Source organism: Oikopleura dioica, chromosome PAR, assembly GCF_907165135.1.
Source record: "Oikopleura dioica chromosome PAR, OKI2018_I68_1.0, whole genome shotgun sequence".
Taxonomy (NCBI): domain Eukaryota; kingdom Metazoa; phylum Chordata; class Appendicularia; order Copelata; family Oikopleuridae; genus Oikopleura; species Oikopleura dioica.
The window spans coordinates 8,650,048-8,670,074 of NC_137293.1; the positions used below are offsets into that span (position 1 = coordinate 8,650,048).

Consider the following 20,027-nt stretch of genomic DNA (forward strand, 5'->3'; position numbering starts at 1 on the left):
CTGTTTATTCAATCCAGTCAGGGACAGGGCGAAGCCGACCCGAAGGGGAGGCCACGCCAGTTGATTCAATTCAGTCAGGGACAGGGCGAAGCCGACCCGAAGGGGAGGCCATGTCTGTTTATTCAATCCAGTCAGGGACAGGGCGAAGCCGACCCGAAGGGGAGGCAACGCCTGTTTATTCAATTCAGTCAGGGACAGGGCAAAGCCGACCCGAAGGGGAGGCCATGCCTGTTAATTCAATTCAGTCAGGGACAGGGCGAAGCCGACCCGAAGGGGAGGCCATGCTTTTCATTCAATTCAGTCAGGGACAGGGCGAAGCCGACCCGAAGGGAGGCCACGCCGAGTTATTCGATTCAATCAGAGAGAGAATGTAGCTGACCCAAAAGAGAGGCCACGCCCGTTTGTAAAATTAAGTCAGTTATTCTCTCTCGTGCTCGATGCTAGTGTTATTAGCTTCGCTAACTCTCTCCTTTTTCTGACTACAATAAATGCTAAGCTTATAACCCTAAACTTAATCTTAGATTAAACTCAACTACATTGCACCGCGGTTTAAAATCATTGACGAGGCTGAGAAATTATTCTTTATGTCGATTTTATTGCAGGATTGTAGAATCTGGACGTACAGGGCAGTATTTAAAATCTGAGAATATTAAAATTGATTTAAGCCCGAGTTTCTTGCTTCGAAGAGTTAAGCGCAGACCGGGCGGGCGCTCTCGCGAGTCGAGCGAATCTCGGGCCTGGGGCCTATTTCCGATCGTCGACGAATCACGGCGCATTTGCGAGTTACTAACACTATCATCGAGAAAAAAGTAATAGAAAGAATTAATTTATCTAGACACTATGGTCAAGCTATCTTCGTCCAAGAAATCGTGTTCATTTATACTTAATCGCATATTGTGAGAGCAAGGTTGGAATTTCTATAAATTAACTAGGGACCTTAGACGCATATGAATTAAATTATTTTAAATGTGTCCGGGGAGAGCGAATATAGCAAAATCCGCCTGGATCTTCGGGTCGGCTTCGCCCTGTCCCTGACTGAATTGAATAAACAGGCGTGGCCTCCCCTTCGGGTCGGCTTCGCCCTGTCCTTGACTGAATTGAATAAACTGGCGTGGCCTCCCCTTCGGGTCGGCTTCGCCCTGTCCCTGACTGAATTGAATAAACAGGCGTGGCCTCCCCTTCGGGTCGGCTTCGCCCTGTCCCTGACTGATTTGAATAAACAGGCGTTGCCTCCCCTTCGAGTCGGCTTCGCCCTGTCCCTGACTGAATTGAATAAACAGGCGTTGCCTCCCCTTCGGGTCGGCTTCGCCCTGTCCCTGACTGAATTGAATAAACAGGCGTGGCCTCCCCTTCGGGTCGGCTTCGCCCTGTCCTTGACTGAATTGAATAAACTGGCGTGGCCTCCCCTTCGGGTCGGCTTCGCCCTGTCCCTGACTGAATTGAATAAACAGGCGTGGCCTCCCCTTCGGGTCGGCTTCGCCCTGTCCCTGACTGATTTGAATAAACAGGCGTTGCCTCCCCTTCGAGTCGGCTTCGCCCTGTCCCTGACTGAATTGAATAAACAGGCGTTGCCTCCCCTTCGGGTCGGCTTCGCCCTGTCCCTGACTGAATTGAATAAACAGGCATGGCCTCCCCTTCGGGTCGGCTTCGCCCTGTCCCTGACTGGATTGAATTAACGAGCGTGGCCTCCCCTTCGGGTCGGCTTCGCCCTGTCCCTGACTGAATTGAATAAACAGGCGTTGCCTCCCCTTCGGGTCGGCTTCGCCCTGTCCCTGACTGAATTGAATTAAAAGCGTGGCCTCCCCTTCGGGTCGGCTTCGCCCTGTCCCTGACTGAATTGAATAAACAGGCATGGCCTCCCCTTCGGGTCGGCTTCGCCCTGTCCCTGACTGGATTGAATTAACGAGCGTGGCCTCCCCTTCGGGTCGGCTTCGCCCTGTCCCTGACTGAATTGAATAAACAGGCGTTGCCTCCCCTTCGGGTCGGCTTCGCCCTGTCCCTGACTGAATTGAATTAAAGCGTGGCCTCCCCTTCGGGTCGGCTTCGCCCTGTCCCTGACTGAATTGAATAAACAGGCATGGCCTCCCCTTCGGGTCGGCTTCGCCCTGTCCCTGACTGAATTGAATCAACGAGCGTGGCCTCCCCTTCGGGTCGGCTTCGCCCTGTCCCTGACTGAATTGAATAAACAGGCGTGGCCTCCCCTTCGGGTCGGCTTCGCCCTGTCCCTGACTGAATTCAATAAACAGGCGTGGCCTCCCCTACGGGTCGGCTTGGCCCCCTGCCTGACTGAATTGTATGTGCTTGCGTGTCTTTATCCCAGACAGATTCATTCCCAACAAGTTTACAAGCAGTTGGTCTTCCAGTTAGTGAGTCCTCCGGGAGGTCCTCCGGCGGAAAGCGGCGGAAGTTGGCCAAATGTGGCAATATGTGACCAAGCAAGGCTATTTATTTATTTTTTTTATATTGGTCTTCCAGCAGTTTGTCTTCCAGTAAGTGAGTCCTCCGGGAGGTTCTCCGGCAGAAAGCGGCCGAAGTTGGCCAAATGTGGCAATATGTGACCAAGCAAGGCTATTTATTTATTTTTTTTATATTGGTCTTCCAGCAGTTGGTCTTCCAGTAAGGAGGTCCTCCGGGAGGTCCTCCGGCAGAAAACGGCCGAAATTGGCCATAAGCGGCAATAACAAGCCAATCATAGCTCTTTATTTTATTTCTTTTTTGTTTTTAAATCTTGGTCTTCCACCAGCTTGTCTTCCATCAGAGGGGTCCTCCGGAAGGTCCTCCGGCACAAAGTGACCGAAGTTGACCTCAAGTGGCCATTTACTGACCGAGGAAGGTCATTTATTCATTTATTTTAATATTGGTCTTCCAGGAGGTCTTCCACCAGCGAAAGTCCTCCGCTCAGTGTTTTCCGACAAACAAGAAAGTTCCAAACTTTTGTTCATTCTAGGGATATGAGAGCGAGGCCGGAAGGTTTGAAGGTGGATTCTAGGGTAAAAAAAGGGCGCTCTTTTCATTGGTTACCTCCGTTTTGCCTGAGGCAGAGGATTGTTTAACAAACTTGTGAAAATCCTCCGGCCCAAAATGAAAAATCGCCGATTTCGAGCCAAAACACGTGACCAACCCCTACTTTTTTTCCAGATTTGGAATCCCTGGGATCCAAGGAACAAGTAGAGGTGTCGAACTCGACGATTCAAAAGAGGGATGAAGACCCATGTCGGAACCTAGTGATCTTCTTCCCGTTTCGAAGCTTAGATGAGCGATAAAAAGACATTTTCAAGAGTCTATTTGTTCGAAAAATGAACTGGTAAAAAGTGAGGAAATCAGGCGCTTTATAAAGAAAGGAAGACTATTCTGGATTTATCAAAGGGTTGAGATCCGGTTTGAACTTGGTGCACCATTCTTTCATGAGTTATCGAGATATTCTTGATTGATTTGAGTGAAGTATGAACTTTATCATTAAAATTTTTTCTGGAAAATCATAACAGTGAAAAGATAAGCTTCCAAATTCAAGCTTCGGATTTCTCGTCCACCATCGATTTCTCCATCTAAAGTTGAAATTCTGCTTCGTCTTTTGCATCTTCTTCCTCAACTGCGCTCAATATTTGCGTTGCTCGGACGGCCTCAGATTTATTATCCTTATCGGGGGTTCCAGTAGCTTGAGATTGAGAAATTTCCATGTCTCCTGGCGCCGGAAAGATGAAAACGTCTGGATTCTCGATCGCTTTGTCTTGTTCGTAAGATTGGTAAAGAGAAGGAGCAGGGAAGGGCGTCAAGGGCTGGGGTTGCTGCTGAGCTACAGTGTTGACTGAAGGTTGAGTAGGAGGAACTGGTTCAGTTTGAAGCACATTTTCGCCGAGGAATTGATCTGACAGAGGCGCCACGGTCGTTAGGTTCAATGGATCCTTTGAAAATCAATGTTATCGAAGAAAATGATCAGTGTTATTTACGCGACAACAGCAGGATGAGCCGTGAAAATTGGCCAAGAAGAAAGAGACGAACATGACGACCATGATACTCAAGAATTGAATCCCATGAAATGTGAAGAAAGAGATCAAAATCGCTAAAAATGTTTTGACAAGACGGAACGGTATGTTCATACCTTTTCCTAAGACGGCCTCCCAGTAGGAAGGGTACATGGAAACTTGGTAGACATGCCAAGCCAGGGATGGTAAGATCCACAAGAAACCGATGATCGAAAGAGATCCAGAAAAATTGCCCTAGATCTCTCAGAAAATGAACACTGAAGGGAGAATACTTACGAGACATCCAGCAGCTCTGAATCTATTGAAGAATGGAGGTGGAGTGTGAAGTTTCGAAGCAACGATTCCTATACTTCCAGCAGCAATGGCGAAGATTCCAACGACGATTCCGATTCCGAATGAGGGGATCAAATCGAGTCCGTTTTGCCATTTCACTTCAACAGCGAGGCAAAATGCATCGGATACAACAAGCAAAATGGAGAATACCAGTAGCACGATACTTTCAAAAGGCTTTTCGTGAACTCAGGCTTAGATAAGATGAAGTTTAAAAGCCCGAGTGCCTTAATCGTTTTGCCTGCTGTGTCAAAACTTGAAACATAATTCCGTCTCTCTTGAAAATACGCCAAATTCACGCTGGTTAAAAATAGGAAAATACTCTTACGGATGCTGAGGACGCTATTAGCCTTCCTGTCGTTTTTATACCTGGCTGCAATGTTTGATAACGATCGTCAATTTATATTATATTTGACGACTGTGATAGCCGAACACCACGAGATCCTACTGCCCTTGGAAACGTTCTATAAATTTATTCAAAGCAATATGCAGTAGCTAACGGGGTTATTCTCCTACGAGGTTATTTCCACTTTGAAAAACAGACCAGTTTAGGATGTTTTTTGGATCAATCCGGGACCAAACCATCATTTTAAGATTGAGATCTTGGGTCGATCTTGGGTTCTCTATAAAAAGACAATAATTGAGGATTACTTGAAGCATTTTGAATGATTCTTATATTGAGAAAATGTAGCGAGTAACCATTTGGAGCAATCAATAATCTTTACAAATAAAAACACTAACACGCTAAAATGCAATTCATGAAAAACAAGTGGACCGCAATTATTTGTACCTTGTTATTGATCTGTACAATTTAAATAAAGATATCTAAAATTATGAAATGATCTTTTATTACTTTTTTTATAGATCTTTAATTGAAATGACAAAAGGGAAGAAAGCATTTATATGACAGGCTCGTTGTTCAGAGAATGCCTTCTTCAAATTATTTATCGGGAAAAGATAAAGTGAAATCATGGAGAAGAACTTTTTTGCAAAAATTTTCAACCTAGTTATTTTTTTTTATAAGATGAGGTTTTTGAGGTTAATCAAGAGATTAAAACTGCCGGAAATCGTAAGGCAGGCCTGAAACAGCGTGGGAAAGAAGGTGAAAATCGTGAAAAGTGAAAACAAGGAGAAGAATCAGGCGCGCTCATTGGGCGCCCCGTCTGGTGGTTCGATCGCTGCCCCTGATTCGACGACTTTTAGATTTCACAGAAACCCGGATTACTATTCCGTTCTAGAGAACGCACCACTTTTCATCCCATCCCATCTTATCACGAAAACGTAAGGGTAAAATGACGTCTCCCCCACTCTTTAATTTTCATTCATTTATTAAAAATTGTTAAATGTGCAAAAATCATTTTTATCTTTCAGATCTCTTCAGAAAAGAATTCACTTTTTGACGCGCAAAAATGAAGCTTCAGCTTCGGAGCTTGTTGGAAATGCCAGATGATAACCTTGAGCAAACTGCGTTTCTGACTGAAATCAAGGAAGAAGCCACTGATGATGGATATAGAGAGTCGACATCTCAAGGTACTGTTATGATGCTACAGTCATCGAATCGAATATTTTACTGCATCATTCAATCTACTTTTATCTTGTTCTTCGCACCGGATCGAGTAAATTCTCGATACTCAGGATTTATGAGAATCTGGTCTTTTTATGTTAATCGATTTACGTTTCGCTTTGAAGTTTGCTTTCATAGAATCTACCAGAACTGATATGAGATGAAGACTCAGTTAGCTTTATCAGAGGCTTTCTTCTATGATTTCATCGTGAAACCCATCAAATCGGCTGTTTATTTACGAAGTCAGCCTGGCCTAAATATCGGGGTTAATCTCAAGCTGCAAAGAGTTTCACGGGCGGGTAGATTGACCGCACAAGTACTGTGCATTTACGCTATTCTCGCATGGCTAGTCCCCAGCCGGGCCCGCGGCAACGAAATTTCAAAGGCGCCACTCTTGCTCCTCCACCACACAACGAGAACTCACCCAGGCGCCACTCCTCTTTATTTCCACTTTTTTCAACTTTGCGAATAACAAGAAAAATCGACAATTTTTTTAGCGGCAGCAACTCCCCGAGTGTCCATTCCGGAGATCGACATGAGAGATGCGTTGACTTGTGCCACTTGCGAGGTCAAATTCAAGTCTCAATGGCTTTTAGACGCGCATCAAAAAGGAAAGTTCATTCATGCACCCTTATAATTTCACCCTAGAATCCTGAAACCCTTATAAATCGGATTTATAATCAGTCAAATTAGCCAACAACCGGTTCGCTCAAAATGACTAATTTATGAATATACCCCTGAATGCACCCTAGGCCATTTTTATGACAGCAACATTGAACCTCAAAAGGCCACGACGATGCTCTTGTCTGGTGCCGCGAACTCCAACGCACGAAACTCCAAGAAGTCGGACTCGACATTGATGACTTAGAAGACTACAGCCATCTTTATGGCGGGAGTGATGACAGCGATGAGAGCGAATCAGGTGCATATTTTTCTTGCATTATTCGGATACGTCAACTCTTGTTTTTATAGAGCCCGAGGCGGAAGACTTTAACTTCGACTTCTCGGCCGTCAAGACTGAAATAAATGCAGAACAGATGAAATCAACCCCTGCATCCGAAGAAGGTTGGAATATAATTATTCATATCGACTTATATATAAACCTGTATTTCTATATATTTTATATGAAAAATACACTTTTACATATGCTCATTTCTTCCATAAAGACCGAGAGGACAAATACGATCCGATGAATTTCTCGGACGATGAACCAGTCACTGGGAATAATGCCGAAACCGAATCCATTCCCGAAATGTCTGAAAATGAAGACGACGAAGATGATGGACCTCCTCCTCTAGAACTAGCGGGCCCTCCAGAGCTTGAAGAGATTCCTCCGCATCATCAAGAGATGCAGCCGCTCGATGATCTTCTGAATGTTCCATTCACGGTATTTGAGAAGCTCTGCTCTCAAAATGAGAATGAGCCGTATATAAAACCGAAAGTATACAAATTATTTTCGTGAGAACACAAAATTATCATGATTTCTAGCCACCTGCAGATCGAAAAAGACCAAAGAGAAAATTGCGAATCCCAGCTCGAGCTAGAAAGTTCACTTCTGACGACGATTACCAACCTGATGAGAAAGACGAAGAATACGACCCAGGAGTTGAGAACTCGCCTCCTATAAAAACCCCTAGAAAATCCTATGCCCAGGTAAGACTACTCACTGGTCCCCAAAAATGACAGATTTTAAGGCGGCACGTAGTTATCCAAGCACAGCTATTCCAGATTCAGAAGGCATGGTGGATTTGGCTCTTCATCCCGTGAGCGATAATTTGCCAGAGCCTATGACTCCCTCAAAAGTGGACAGATCAGAATATGCGAACGGCGAGCCTAAGAAGTGCAAGTACTGTGATAAGGAATTCCGCAGCTTCGGTAATCACAAATTCATTTCTTGCGAAACCTAACTCATTTTAGCGCAACTAGACCAACATCAACGCTGTCACACGGGCGAGAAGCCCTATCTCTGCGTTCACTGCCACAAAACATTCCGTCAGAAAGCTCATCTGACCACCCATGTTCGAATTCACACCGGTGCTCGGCCTTATCAATGCAAGGTCTGCGGTAAAGGCTTTATCCAGTCACAGCACTTGAAGAATCACACCAGACTTCATACTGGCGAAAAACCTTTTCAATGCAAAGTTTGCAAGAAATTCTTTAGGTAGTTAAATCTTTCAAGGCCAAACTAAATCCCACTTTCTCAAAGTCAAATTTCCAATCTCCGGCATCACGAACGCGGCCACAAGAGAAAGGGCGAATACTTCAGTGGATCCGATGACGAGTACAAGAAAGAAAAGGAGGAACCGCCACAAGTCTACACTCCATCGCCTCGCCAAGCTCTGAAGCGTCGCGCTGCTGCAATCGCCCCTCGCCCTGATAGCCCGGAAAGCAACGCTTCCGAAGAACCCGAAAAGGAGCCAGAACTGCCATCAGAAGAGATGCCAGTTACAATCGACCTACCGTTGGAAGAAGTTCCCTCGAAGGAAGCCGGTGTACCCTCGATGGACTCACTCGAAATGTCTGCTTTTGACGAAGACCCTATGGATACGTCGGTTCCTCAAATTGGCCTGAAAACAGCGTGAAATGTCCCTCTTTTCAAAAAGTTCCTGAAAGAAAGCAACGACCTGATGATCCTGAAAAAATATAAAATATTTTTCCTCGCTGCCTTAGATTTTTATTATAATCAGCCATGATCCTCTATTGAAACTTTTTCTTTTTCAGATGGTCGAGTTAAAACTGAAATGCGTAACCTGCTCCGCTTCTTTTTCCTCCGACGAAATCTACAGCGCCCATCGGGAGGGGCATAAAAAGGCGGAAGAGTGGCTCCGGGTGAATTTGCCGAAATCGAAATCAACGAAGAGAAAACCGTCTCCAGTTAAGACCGTCATCGAGGAACCCCCACCCATGTCTATGATTCCTCTTGAATCACAAGGTATTAAAATTTTCTTCCAACCGCCTTTTCATCCCATTTTAGCTCAAGTTCTCCGACGAGCGGCGAAACCCGCCATTAGCCGTCGATCGGCCCCGATCATGCCAAGCCAAAGCTGGCGAAAAAGCGAACTCATGACAATCTTCTCGTCACTAGAACTCCCAGTCCCGCTCGCCCAGTCATCCGGAATACATTGAAGCGGTTAGAGCCAACTCCCGCACCAGCGGGTGAATCAGAATTCAACGCGCGGTTGATGGAATGCACGAATAAGCGAAAAGCGGAAATGCGAATGGACAAGGGTCTTCCACCGCTAAATCCGTACTATTGCCGCAATTTTATGCACAAGGAAAGGAGTTTGAAAAGTGATTGATGAAAATAATTCAGTAGAAGTTCGCTTGTCAAACTCAAAAATAGGACTGTTTCTTCAGCTCAATTTACTGGGCTTCAATGCGACGACATTACGAATCTAAGCATCCTGAGACTCCACTGACCCTTCCTCCTTTGAAAATGCGCCACGCATGCGAATGTGGAAAGACTTTTCTTGAGCCAAATCGTCTTCAGGAATGCGATTTACAAATTTTCTGAAATAACTAAAGGAGAACTGTATTAACTAAACGAAAACAGTATTACTTTTTAAAAAGAGGGATCATATTAAAAATCGCGAAAAAAGGAACACATGAAGTCCCAAAAACACATGTACCAACCAGACAAAAACAAAGTCCCCTACGAAAACGACGACTCGGTCACCCACTGGCAAGACCTTGTTGACATGGAGGAAGCCTAAACCCTATTTACTGCCCTAATTCTTTCTTGCACATGTGACATTTTTTTTGAATAAACAATCAAACATGATCATCGAGAGGGACGATGTTGGCTGATACTCCACTTGAAGTGATCGTGAATTTGAATCAAGGGCAACCTTGCTTGGATTCTTGAAATTTTAGGGCGCTTTTTTGGGAATGGATTTCGGTCGGGAGAGGATTCAATTACAGGCGCTCCAGTCTCATGTCCAAATTTTAAAATGTCGCGTCAGAAGCACCTGACAGAAGTGTGAAAATCTAATTTAGCGGGCGGCTTACGTTTCTGTTGTGTACAAGCATTTGGGAACTGACGGGTCAAAAGGATAGCTGATGTTGGAAATAAGAAATCTATGGTCAGATAAAATACTTCGTCGGATAGTTGCTGTGTTAGTTCAGTGTTAATTCATCAAAAATATGTTTTCTGAGAGAAAATACAAAGGTAGTTCGCTAATTGACCTATTTTCATAAAATTAAAGTTAAAGGTACAGGGCATCACTTGAAAAACTATCAAAAACGGAAAGAAATGCATAAAAAATTCATGCGCCAAATGAAACGCGTGGGCGCACTATCCGCTCGCGGTGAATTGCCGCGGGGAAGAGCGCGCCCTCTTTGACTTGAGCTGCTTTCAGCGATTTCGAAATTTTTTCGTTTTTTCTACTACGCGCTTGACTCAGCGCTAGAAACTCACTTTCGGGCGTCATTTTTTTCTTCAAGAGATTTCTGGACGAAGAACTGAAGATTTTTAAGAGAATAATGAAATTGAGGAAGACCGGAGAAAAGAACAATTCTAGTGGATAATGATAAGGCTTCGAAATTTAGCATTTTTCGAAAGAAAATAGTTGGAAAATCTCAATTTTCAGACTTTCGCTAAAAAATAATCTTTTTCACTGAGAAATATTTAATCGTGTATATTTGAAAATGTTATTAGAAGTAAGATAAAGTGAATCATCACTGATTTTAAAAGAAAAATGAGGAAAAATATGGAATGTCGCTGATTTATTTGTCGAACATATCGATTTCGTGGCGTTTTTTTTTTAATTTTGCAAAAAGAAAGAATTGTAAAGTTCCTGTTAATTAGGCGTATAATTAAAATTGACCGTTGGTGACCTCAACTGACTGTAATTACAAACAAAAAGCGACAAGAGATTATTTTTTCGGAGCCAAAATGAGCCCTTCGCCCAGCGGCGAATCCAGCCGGAACTTCTTGTCGAACGATCAGAGCAAAACTCGGCGCCCTTCGAAAGCTTCTCAGGAAAAGGGATGGAATGAAAAGACGATTATCGATGGCCTCCTCCTCGGTTTATGACCTTTTACGGGTGTTTGAGGGTTAAATAGAAATGTTGAGAGGCGGTTGATTGATGATAATTAGCGCGAGATTTATTACCAGCGAGGAGAGTTATTTGTCAAGTTTTTTTTTCGAAGGAAAAATGTAACCCATCATTAGCAGGAAAAATGGCCTTGCAAATATTCTCACTGCTTATTTTCTGTTTACAGTAGGGCTCGCCAAAAAAAAGTCGATGTCGATTCTCCCTTACGAATTTTATCTTAAAATGATCCCCGTTCTTTTCTGATTCAAATGATGTGCTTATGTCACTCGTAAGTCTTGGGGAAAAAATTCTAGAGCTAGGCCGAAATTCCAGTTTTTGGACTTCAATAACGTGCTATGACGTCATCTTTTCGGAAATTTCAATATTTTTTTCAATTTTTTAGCGTAACTTTTTATGCTCTTTTAAATAAGCTACCTTAGGTACTTTCAAGGGGAGAATCAGGATTTTGACTAAAAATCTTCGCTCAAAATCCTTGAAATTCACCATTTTTTGGCCTCGTTTCAACCTAGAAAACCTTAAATATCTCGAGTTCCCCAATTTGCCCCCGCGCGGCAAAGGGCGCAAATAAAGCGCAATGATCTGTTCTATAGGTGATTAATCTCAGATCTACGGAGAATCCAAGTTAACCATGAAAAAAATTCGAATAACTGATAAAAAAATATCTGAAATTTCGATTTTTCTTCAGAAAAGACCAATTTTTTTTCAGAAGATGTTGTCATCAGACCCTCAACGAACCCTTAAATTGAAGCTCAGAATCTAAGCTACAAGTAGAAGTCAATTAAAAGCGCTCTTTTAAGATTTCGTTTGATTATTTTTATAGAAAACCAATCAGTACCCGAAAAATAGCCATTTTTATCGAAAATTCGCTCTAAAAATTTTTCGCCTGACTTTAAGGGTATGGTTTTATGGGGAGTTTTGGGTTTTAGAACATGGAGAACAAGAAAAACATAACTGCTGACAGTTTTAAGTTTTCTTGGCGAGCCCTAGTTTACAGTACAAGTTCTACTGCAAACAAACTCAAGCATTACGTAAGCCAGATTTTTTTTCGCGAAATTTGCTCAAAAATCGAGCTGAGCTGAGCTAGATTTTTTGAGCTGGCTCAGCAAGGTCTGTCAGCCCAAAATTGAACAAGTTACAACTACAAAAGTAAGTGGCTGGCTGTCAAAATCCATTAGATTTTATGATCAAGCAGATGTGATTTGTTTCCGAATAGCTCGCAAACATTTTAGATGGATAAGAATTTGATTTGGTAGGAAAATCTTATCGCCAATTATTGATTGATTTTTAGATGAAATTCTTTACCTTTTGGTATTAAATTTCTTCTAATAAAACCCCGATAACTGGCGATAGAAATGCCTTATCAAATCTGAAGCTTCGAGATTATTCGTATTAAATTTTAAATATTTGCAAATTGCAAGCTACTCGAAAAATTCCTCCGGCTTGGCTGCTGAGAATAAAAGCTCAGGGGTTTCTCATGTTTGCCTGTAGCCGGGTTTATTTACTGTAGAAAGATAGCTGATTCAGGGAGATTATCCTACACTAGTAACGCGCACTTGAGCACCTGAAACTGCGCATTTTTTGTTTACCAAGCTTGTGCTTTTGTTTCTCGAGGAGCTAGAATAAAAAATGGTAATTCTAGCTCTAGCGGTAAAATAGAAAATCACTCAACGAAGGTAATAATATTTTTAGAGGCACGCGCGGCAAACGCATAAAAACGGTATTTCAAATGGACGTAAATTTAAATGTCATTCAATTTTCTCGCTACTGGAACAAAATTTTCTCATGAAAAATCAAGCAATAGCTCCAGTAAAAGAAGGACACAAGAAACTTGAATTCGCGGGGAATGAGCTTATCGATCTCCTTATCAAATTATATTTCCCGCTGCGCGTAGAATTACCAAACACGATAACGCAGACCTAGGGTATCTGTTATCATCCCTTCCCACAGACGTATGCAACCAGAATTTGACAAATGTTATCCGGCAACTTTCCTGCCTCGCCGGCCATGCGGAAGAAATCCTCGGCGAGCATGCTGGCGAACTTTGGGTTCGAAACGAACGAATTCGCAAAATATCCGTTCGCGTAGATGCACTCACGGAGAAAATTAAAAGTCTAAATCCGAAAACATCAGGTAAGCAATCTTGAAATCATAGAAGAGTACCAAAACCGGATCAATATTTATCCGAATCTTAGATTAGCGGCTGCTAGTTTGATTTCATTAATCTTGAGATAATATTGAATAATATTCTAGCGGCGGAATAAATCTATTTTAAAACCAACCCGATTCTTATGTTATTTTTAGCGCAACTTCAAAACACGCCGCGGCGGGTCGTCTCCACTCCTCCTTTCAGGTCGCCCTCTCATGTAGAACGCCGTCTCTTCGCCATCAAAAGCCGTCCACAAAGGTCTGTCTCTTGCTATAAATTCTTGATAGCGATGATTATCTTCAGTGTAGTCAGACTGCAGAGACAGCGTTTATTTTAAATGTCACAAAAAACGGCCGAGCTGGGGGATCGATTTTCTCGCGAAATAATCATCCCAGGGAACTCCCAAAGGGTGGAAATTGTAGCTAAGGGTCTAATCTGTGGCATGGTGGGGTTTAAAAATTCTAGAGATGAGTCATTATTGCGTAATTGACCTCTAAAGTTGAACTTCTCTAAAAATCGCCATTTTCCCTTTTCTAAAGGGCCGTTTCCCTTTTCTGAAAGAGAAGAACATCTTTCTAGACTCTCTCTCTCTTTTTTCCAGAATAAGGCCACCATTCAGGCCCCTTCGATAATTTCACGAAACTTAACTAAAAAAAAATAAAATAAAAACCATAAAAAAACCAAAAATAGGGACAAAGTAAATTTTTAAATCAGATGGAGGTGGGCGGGGTTGGGGACGCAACTGAGAATGATCAACTCAGGCTCCTCCCGGCCTTTGTCAAGCCCCTTAAATTTGAAAATCAAGGGACGGGGCTGAAACGGCCCGAAGGGCCGTCAAGCCCCTTAAATTTGAAAATCAAGGGACGGGGCTGAAACGGCCCGAAGGGCCGTCAAGCCCCTTAAATTTGAAAATCAAGGGACGGGGCTGAAACGGCCCGAAGGGCCGTCAAGCCCTTAAATTTGAAAATCAAGGGACGGGGCTGAAACGGCCCGAAGGGCCGTCAAGCCCCTTAAATTTGAAAATCAAGGGACGGGGCTGAAACGGCCCGAAGGGCCGTCAAGCCCTTAAATTTGAAAATCAAGGGACGGGGCTGAAACGGCCCGAAGGGCCGTCAAGCCCTTAAATTTGAAAATCAAGGGACGGGGCTGAAACGGCCCGAAGGGCCGTCAAGCCCCTTAAATTTGAAAATCAAGGGACGGGGCTGAAACGGCCCGAAGGGCCGTCAAGCCCCTTAAATTTGAAAATCAAGGGACGGGGCTGAAACGGCCCGAAGGGCCGTCAAGCCCCTTAAATTTGAAAATCAAGGGACGGGGCTGAAACGGCCCGAAGGGCCGTCAAGCCCTTAAATTTGAAAATCAAGGGACGGGGCTGAAACGGCCCGAAGGGCCGTCAAGCCCCTTAAATTTGAAAATCAAGGGACGGGGCTGAAACGGCCCGAAGGGCCGTCAAGCCCCTTAAATTTGAAAATCAAGGGACGGGGCTGAAACGGCCCGAAGGGCCGTCAAGCCCCTTAAATTTGAAAATCAAGGGACGGGGCTGAAACGGCCCGAAGGGCCGTCAAGCCCCTTAAATTTGAAAATCAAGGGACGGGGCTGAAACGGCCCGAAGGGCCGTCAAGCCCTTAAATTTGAAAATCAAGGGACGGGGCTGAAACGGCCCGAAGGGCCGTCAAGCCCCTTAAATTTGAAAATCAAGGGACGGGGCTGAAACGGCCCGAAGGGCCGTCAAGCCCCTTAAATTTGAAAATCAAGGGACGGGGCTGAAACGGCCCGAAGGGCCGTCAAGCCCCTTAAATTTGAAAATCAAGGGACGGGGCTGAAACGGCCCGAAGGGCCGTCAAGCCCCTTAAATTTGAAAATCAAGGGACGGGGCTGAAACGGCCCGAAGGGCCGTCAAGCCCTTAAATTTGAAAATCAAGGGACGGGGCTGAAACGGCCCGAAGGGCCGTCAAGCCCCTTAAATTTGAAAATCAAGGGACGGGGCTGAAACGGCCCGAAGGGCCGTCAAGCCCCTTAAATTTGAAAATCAAGGGACGGGGCTGAAACGGCCCGAAGGGCCGTCAAGCCCCTTAAATTTGAAAATCAAGGGACGGGGCTGAAACGGCCCGAAGGGCCGTCAAGCCCCTTAAATTTGAAAATCAAGGGACGGGGCTGAAACGGCCCGAAGGGCCGTCAAGCCCCTTAAATTTGAAAATCAAGGGACGGGGCTGAAACGGCCCGAAGGGCCGTCAAGCCCCTTAAATTTGAAAATCAAGGGACGGGGCTGAAACGGCCCGAAGGGCCGTCAAGCCCTTAAATTTGAAAATCAAGGGACGGGGCTGAAACGGCCCGAAGGGCCGTCAAGCCCCTTAAATTTGAAAATCAAGGGACGGGGCTGAAACGGCCCGAAGGGCCGTCAAGCCCCTTAAATTTGAAAATCAAGGGACGGGGCTGAAACGGCCCGAAGGGCCGTCAAGCCCCTTAAATTTGAAAATCAAGGGACGGGGCTGAAACGGCCCGAAGGGCCGTCAAGCCCCTTTAATTTGAAAATCAAGGGACGGGGCTGAAACGGCCCGAAGGGCCGTCAAGCCCCTTAAATTTGAAAATCAAGGGACGGGGCTGAAACGGCCCGAAGGGCCGTCAAGCCCCTTAAATTTGAAAATCAAGGGACGGGGCTGAAACGGCCCGAAGGGCCGTCAAGCCCCTTAAATTTGAAAATCAAGGGACGGGGCTGAAACGGCCCGAAGGGCCGTCAAGCCCCTTAAATTTGAAAATCAAGGGACGGGGCTGAAACGGCCCGAAGGGCCGTCAAGCCCTTAAATTTGAAAATCAAGGGACGGGGCTGAAACGGCCCGAAGGGCCGTCAAGCCCCTTAAATTTGAAAATCAAGGGACGGGGCTGAAACGGCCCGAAGGGCCGTCAAGCCCCTTAAATTTGAAAATCAAGGGACGGGGCTGAAACGGCCCGAAGGGCCGTCAAGCCCCTTAAATTTGAAAATCAAGGGACGGGGCTGAAACGGCCCGAAGGGCCGTCAAGCCCCTTAAATTTGAAAATCAAGGGACGGGGCTGAAACGGCCCGAAGGGCCGTCAAGCCCCTTAAATTTGAAAATCAAGGGACGGGGCTGAAACGGCCCGAAGGGCCGTCAAGCCCCTTAAATTTGAAAATCAAGGGACGGGGCTGAAACGGCCCGAAGGGCCGTCAAGCCCCTTAAATTTGAAAATCAAGGGACGGGGCTGAAACGGCCCGAAGGGCCGTCAAGCCCCTTAAATTTGAAAATCAAGGGACGGGGCTGAAACGGCCCGAAGGGCCGTCAAGCCCCTTAAATTTGAAAATCAAGGGACGGGGCTGAAACGGCCCGAAGGGCCGTCAAGCCCCTTAAATTTGAAAATCAAGGGACGGGGCTGAAACGGCCCGAAGGGCCGTCAAGCCCCTTAAATTTGAAAATCAAGGGACGGGGCTGAAACGGCCCGAAGGGCCGTCAAGCCCCTTAAATTTGAAAATCAAGGGACGGGGCTGAAACGGCCCGAAGGGCCGTCAAGCCCCTTAAATTTGAAAATCAAGGGACGGGGCTGAAACGGCCCGAAACATTAATTTTTATCAAAAAAGAGTCGAAAAACCATTGAAAATGGTGTATCAGATGTAAAGTTTTGATATTTTGGGGTCAATCGAGGTCATGTGACCTCAGATGACCTTTTATGTTCGTTTATTTTAATCAGCATCAAAAAACAATCAAAATGATGTATGGGACATTATAGTTCCTTGCAGAAAGAAATGAAAGGTCATTTGAGGTCAGGTGACCTCAACTGACCTCAGACGAAAAAAAGGAAGAAAAATGACGTCGATTGATGGTAAAATCGACGTTTCTATCAATATTATATGTAATTACTCTATATCAGGATGAATTACGTAATATTACGTAATTATGACTTATCACTAGAACTTATAAACCCCCCTAAGCCACAGATTAGACCCTAAGCTACAATTTGCGCCCTTGGGGGACTCTCCATGATGGATATTCTCGGAGAAAATGGATCCCCCAACTTCTGTGACATTTAAAATAAACGCTGTCAGAGCAAGTTGAACATCAACGAGGATCCGTTACTTCAGCCATTTGAAGTGAGAAATGGACGATCTGGATCGATGATCAGGCCTAGGTCGCTTGAAAGCGATATTCTTCTCTTATCACTGCCACGGTACGTATTCTTGAAATCGTGGATCATTTGCGAAAGCTGGTCAATACGCCCAAAGCCCTTTTTCCACCATTTGACTACTGTTTCAGACAAAATTCCGCACAATCCAATTCTCCACTGACGCAAATGATAATCAACCCACCAAGTACTCGTCCATCCGAGTCGCTCCCCTCTCCAATCTTCGGCAATCATCAACAAGTCGATCCTACCGACCCGCAAAGAACAATCAGAAGAACAAACACGACCGCCACATGTGGCGCCGCTCAATTACCACCGAGCAAAGGCCGTCTCCTCCTTGATTCCGACGCTTCGACATCCCCGGAGCGGTCCAAGACCACCCATTCTGTTTCTGACATTCATGGCTTCGGTGACACGCGGCTTGCGCTGGTCCGGCGGTCGATGATCGCACGGCGCACCCAGCAGCGACTCAGAGAGAAGCGCAGACGAAATCGAACGGTCGCACTTTCGCCTGAAGATGATCGAAGATCCAGCTTTATATCTACTTTTCTCGATCAGAAATCGTTAGAAGACAGGTCCACACAAATCCCAAGCCAGCCGTCAACCCTTTCGAAAGAAGCAGAAGAAGCCACCAAGCAGCCTGAAAAACTGGGCGATCTAAACTCGACACTGACGGCCACTTCTCCAACGCAAATTAAAGAACCGCTAAATATGAACAGCTTGGTGCTACAGGCAGAAAACAATGAAAGCTCTTCCGGTTATTGGACGGGAGGCAGCACGATTCAAACTCTTCCTGATCGCTGTGTGCAAGAACTGAACGATCATAACCTCATGAAGCACAACTCTCGCTTCAATAATCACTCCTCCATCAGCGACCATCGCACCTTCTCTCCCCTGCTACAATCAGCAAAATCAGAATTCAGCACGACGGATTCCGAGCCGCTCCTCTTCGCGCGTCCCAAACCACCACCACCCTCACGCTCAGATTCAATCCCAAACTCGCACTCTGACTCGCAACCGCAAAGTCCCTCGCCCGAGCCGCTCTTGATTGAAAGGCCCTCGACACTCGTTGGTCTATCGGACAGCTACTTGAGCGCTGTCAATAGCTGCGAAATGTCTGTACTGACGCCGTCTGACGCTTCAGAATCAGGCATTTCCTCAAATTTGGAGCAGTTCGCTTTTCCATCTCCTCCAAAGGTAACAAATATTATCACCCAAAAAATGCTATTTCTATTTCTAGAACATCCCAAAATCGCCAACTAAAAATCCCCTCCCACCATCGTCTTGCAATCCAATGCAAGATGAACTAGCTGCGCGACTTTTCCACCGCCGCTCAAAGATCGAACGAATTGAAAACGGCGAAGAAGAGGCATTTGAAAAGCCTGCTAGAACCTTCTCTTCACCAGAGCCAGAAAAGGTTTCTCTTTCGCCAGTTTCAAGCCCTAGAAAAGTCTCACCGAAGAAGATTCTTTTCGGAGCCCCCTCAAGCCCGGCGAAAAGTGACAGCACGCTAGAAGAAGACTCGATAGGAAAAGGTCGAAAGTACACTGATAAGATTTTCTTGCTAAGCAACCAAAAAAAAAGCTCTTTTCTTTCAACCTTTCGAAAGAAATCACTGTCATCGAGAATCCCAACCGGGCTTTATCAGATACTTCTGAAACCGAGCCGCTGCCAAAACCGGAAGACGATGAAGTCTTCGAACGAACCTCTTCCCCTGCTTCACTTTCCCCAATCCGTTCTTCGTCAGTTTCGCCTGGAAGAAGACCAGCTGGACTTGGCTTAGGCTTGAGAGCCACTCAAAGCTTATCTTCTAGAGGCCGCTCGGATTCAAGACGCGCGAAGAATCTCTTGACAAAGGTTCATATCTTGCCAAAGAAGCGGCCAATAAAAATGATTTTAGAATAACACAGCGAATTTCAAATCCCTTCTTCTCCAAAACATCTCAGGAGGATCAAAGAAAGATCGAATATCCGCCGCAGAAAGACTCAAAGTTCAACCTGGCCAAACTCTTCAGGATCTTTACAAGCCAAAATCAGACTCAGCATCAAGTCCGAATCGGTCAAAATCGGAGTCATTAACAACTGATCAAAGGTATCATCAAGCCTTTTTTCTCAACGATTACAGTAATTTTAGCCCGAAAAGACGGAACAAATCGAAAAACCGCTTCAACTCGGCCCACCGCCTGACCTCTATCGTTGAAGAAAAAGACCTCCAAGCGGCGAAAGAATTCTATCAAAACAACTACTGTAATACAAACGGAGACAACTGTAACGATTCTACCGCTACTGCAAAAACGGAAAACTGTACTACCACTAATGACAACTGTACGAGCTCAGAACAACCCGCCGCCGATCAAAAGAATCAGACAGCAGTTTGATTGCTTTTTATTTAATTAGTAGTAATTATTATTTAAATCTTATCCTGTTTCATTACGTTTTTTTTTTCTTATCGTTCGAGTACTTTTTGTATATTTGAAATTCGCAACATCAAATTTTCCGTGCCTTGTTCAAACAAAGAATATCTAGCGCCTAAACTTTTTCAACTCTTTATTTCCATCCTCGCTTCTTGAAACATAAAAATTAATTTGCTTATATAAAAAATAAATGGTGAATAACTGAACTTTCATTTCTGTCGCTTGCTCTTTCCCTAAATTACAAAAGAATTTACATTTGCTTCTCTTAAAAAAACATCATCGTTTCAGACCTTGCTTCTTGAAATCATTCCGTACTTTCCATATTGAAATTAATAAATTATTAAAAATCACCCTCTTTTCTTTTTTTCTTAAATTGTAAGTCATGAAATGAGTTTACTTCTGACTT

The 20,027-nt window shown here is 44.7% G+C and overlaps 3 protein-coding genes across 4 annotated transcripts; 2 read left to right on the forward strand and 1 right to left on the reverse strand.

Annotated features, from left to right (window-relative positions):
* Positions 1-3,414: 3,414 nt before the first annotated feature.
* LOC145703954 (uncharacterized) lies at positions 3,415-4,746 on the reverse strand. The gene is made up of 4 exons (XM_081781370.1): positions 4,260-4,746; positions 4,100-4,217; positions 3,948-4,060; positions 3,415-3,902 (listed from the first exon to the last, which is right to left on the reverse strand). Exons 2-4 carry the CDS (start codon positions 4,134-4,136, stop codon positions 3,546-3,548), a joined length of 507 nt encoding a protein of 168 aa, XP_081637496.1. The 5' UTR covers positions 4,137-4,217; positions 4,260-4,746; the 3' UTR covers positions 3,415-3,545.
* A 714-nt stretch (positions 4,747-5,460) lies between these two features.
* Positions 5,461-9,724, forward strand: LOC145702991 (uncharacterized). 2 transcript variants are annotated; one of them, XM_081780292.1, is made up of 11 exons: positions 5,461-5,594; positions 5,685-5,843; positions 6,375-6,483; positions 6,660-6,799; positions 6,850-6,942; positions 7,044-7,264; positions 7,366-7,530; positions 7,572-7,752; positions 7,795-8,038; positions 8,084-8,809; positions 8,852-9,724. In XM_081780292.1, the coding sequence occupies exons 2-10, from the start codon at positions 5,723-5,725 to the stop codon at positions 8,457-8,459; spliced, it is 1,650 nt and encodes a 549-aa protein (XP_081636418.1). In that variant the 5' UTR covers positions 5,461-5,594; positions 5,685-5,722; the 3' UTR covers positions 8,460-8,809; positions 8,852-9,724. The 2 variants fall into 2 exon arrangements, with proteins under 2 accessions (XP_081636418.1, XP_081636419.1); XM_081780293.1 differs by having other exon boundaries at positions 5,472-5,610; positions 5,700-5,843.
* Positions 9,725-10,352: 628 nt separating this feature from the next.
* LOC145703348 (uncharacterized) lies at positions 10,353-19,966 on the forward strand. Its single transcript, XM_081780698.1, has 10 exons — positions 10,353-10,396; positions 10,767-10,855; positions 12,879-13,064; positions 13,236-13,338; positions 13,384-13,396; positions 17,129-17,253; positions 17,340-18,405; positions 18,449-19,065; positions 19,109-19,299; positions 19,342-19,966. The coding sequence occupies exons 6-8, from the start codon at positions 17,201-17,203 to the stop codon at positions 18,989-18,991; spliced, it is 1,662 nt and encodes a 553-aa protein (XP_081636824.1). The 5' UTR covers positions 10,353-10,396; positions 10,767-10,855; positions 12,879-13,064; positions 13,236-13,338; positions 13,384-13,396; positions 17,129-17,200; the 3' UTR covers positions 18,992-19,065; positions 19,109-19,299; positions 19,342-19,966.
* Positions 19,967-20,027: the final 61 nt, after the last annotated feature.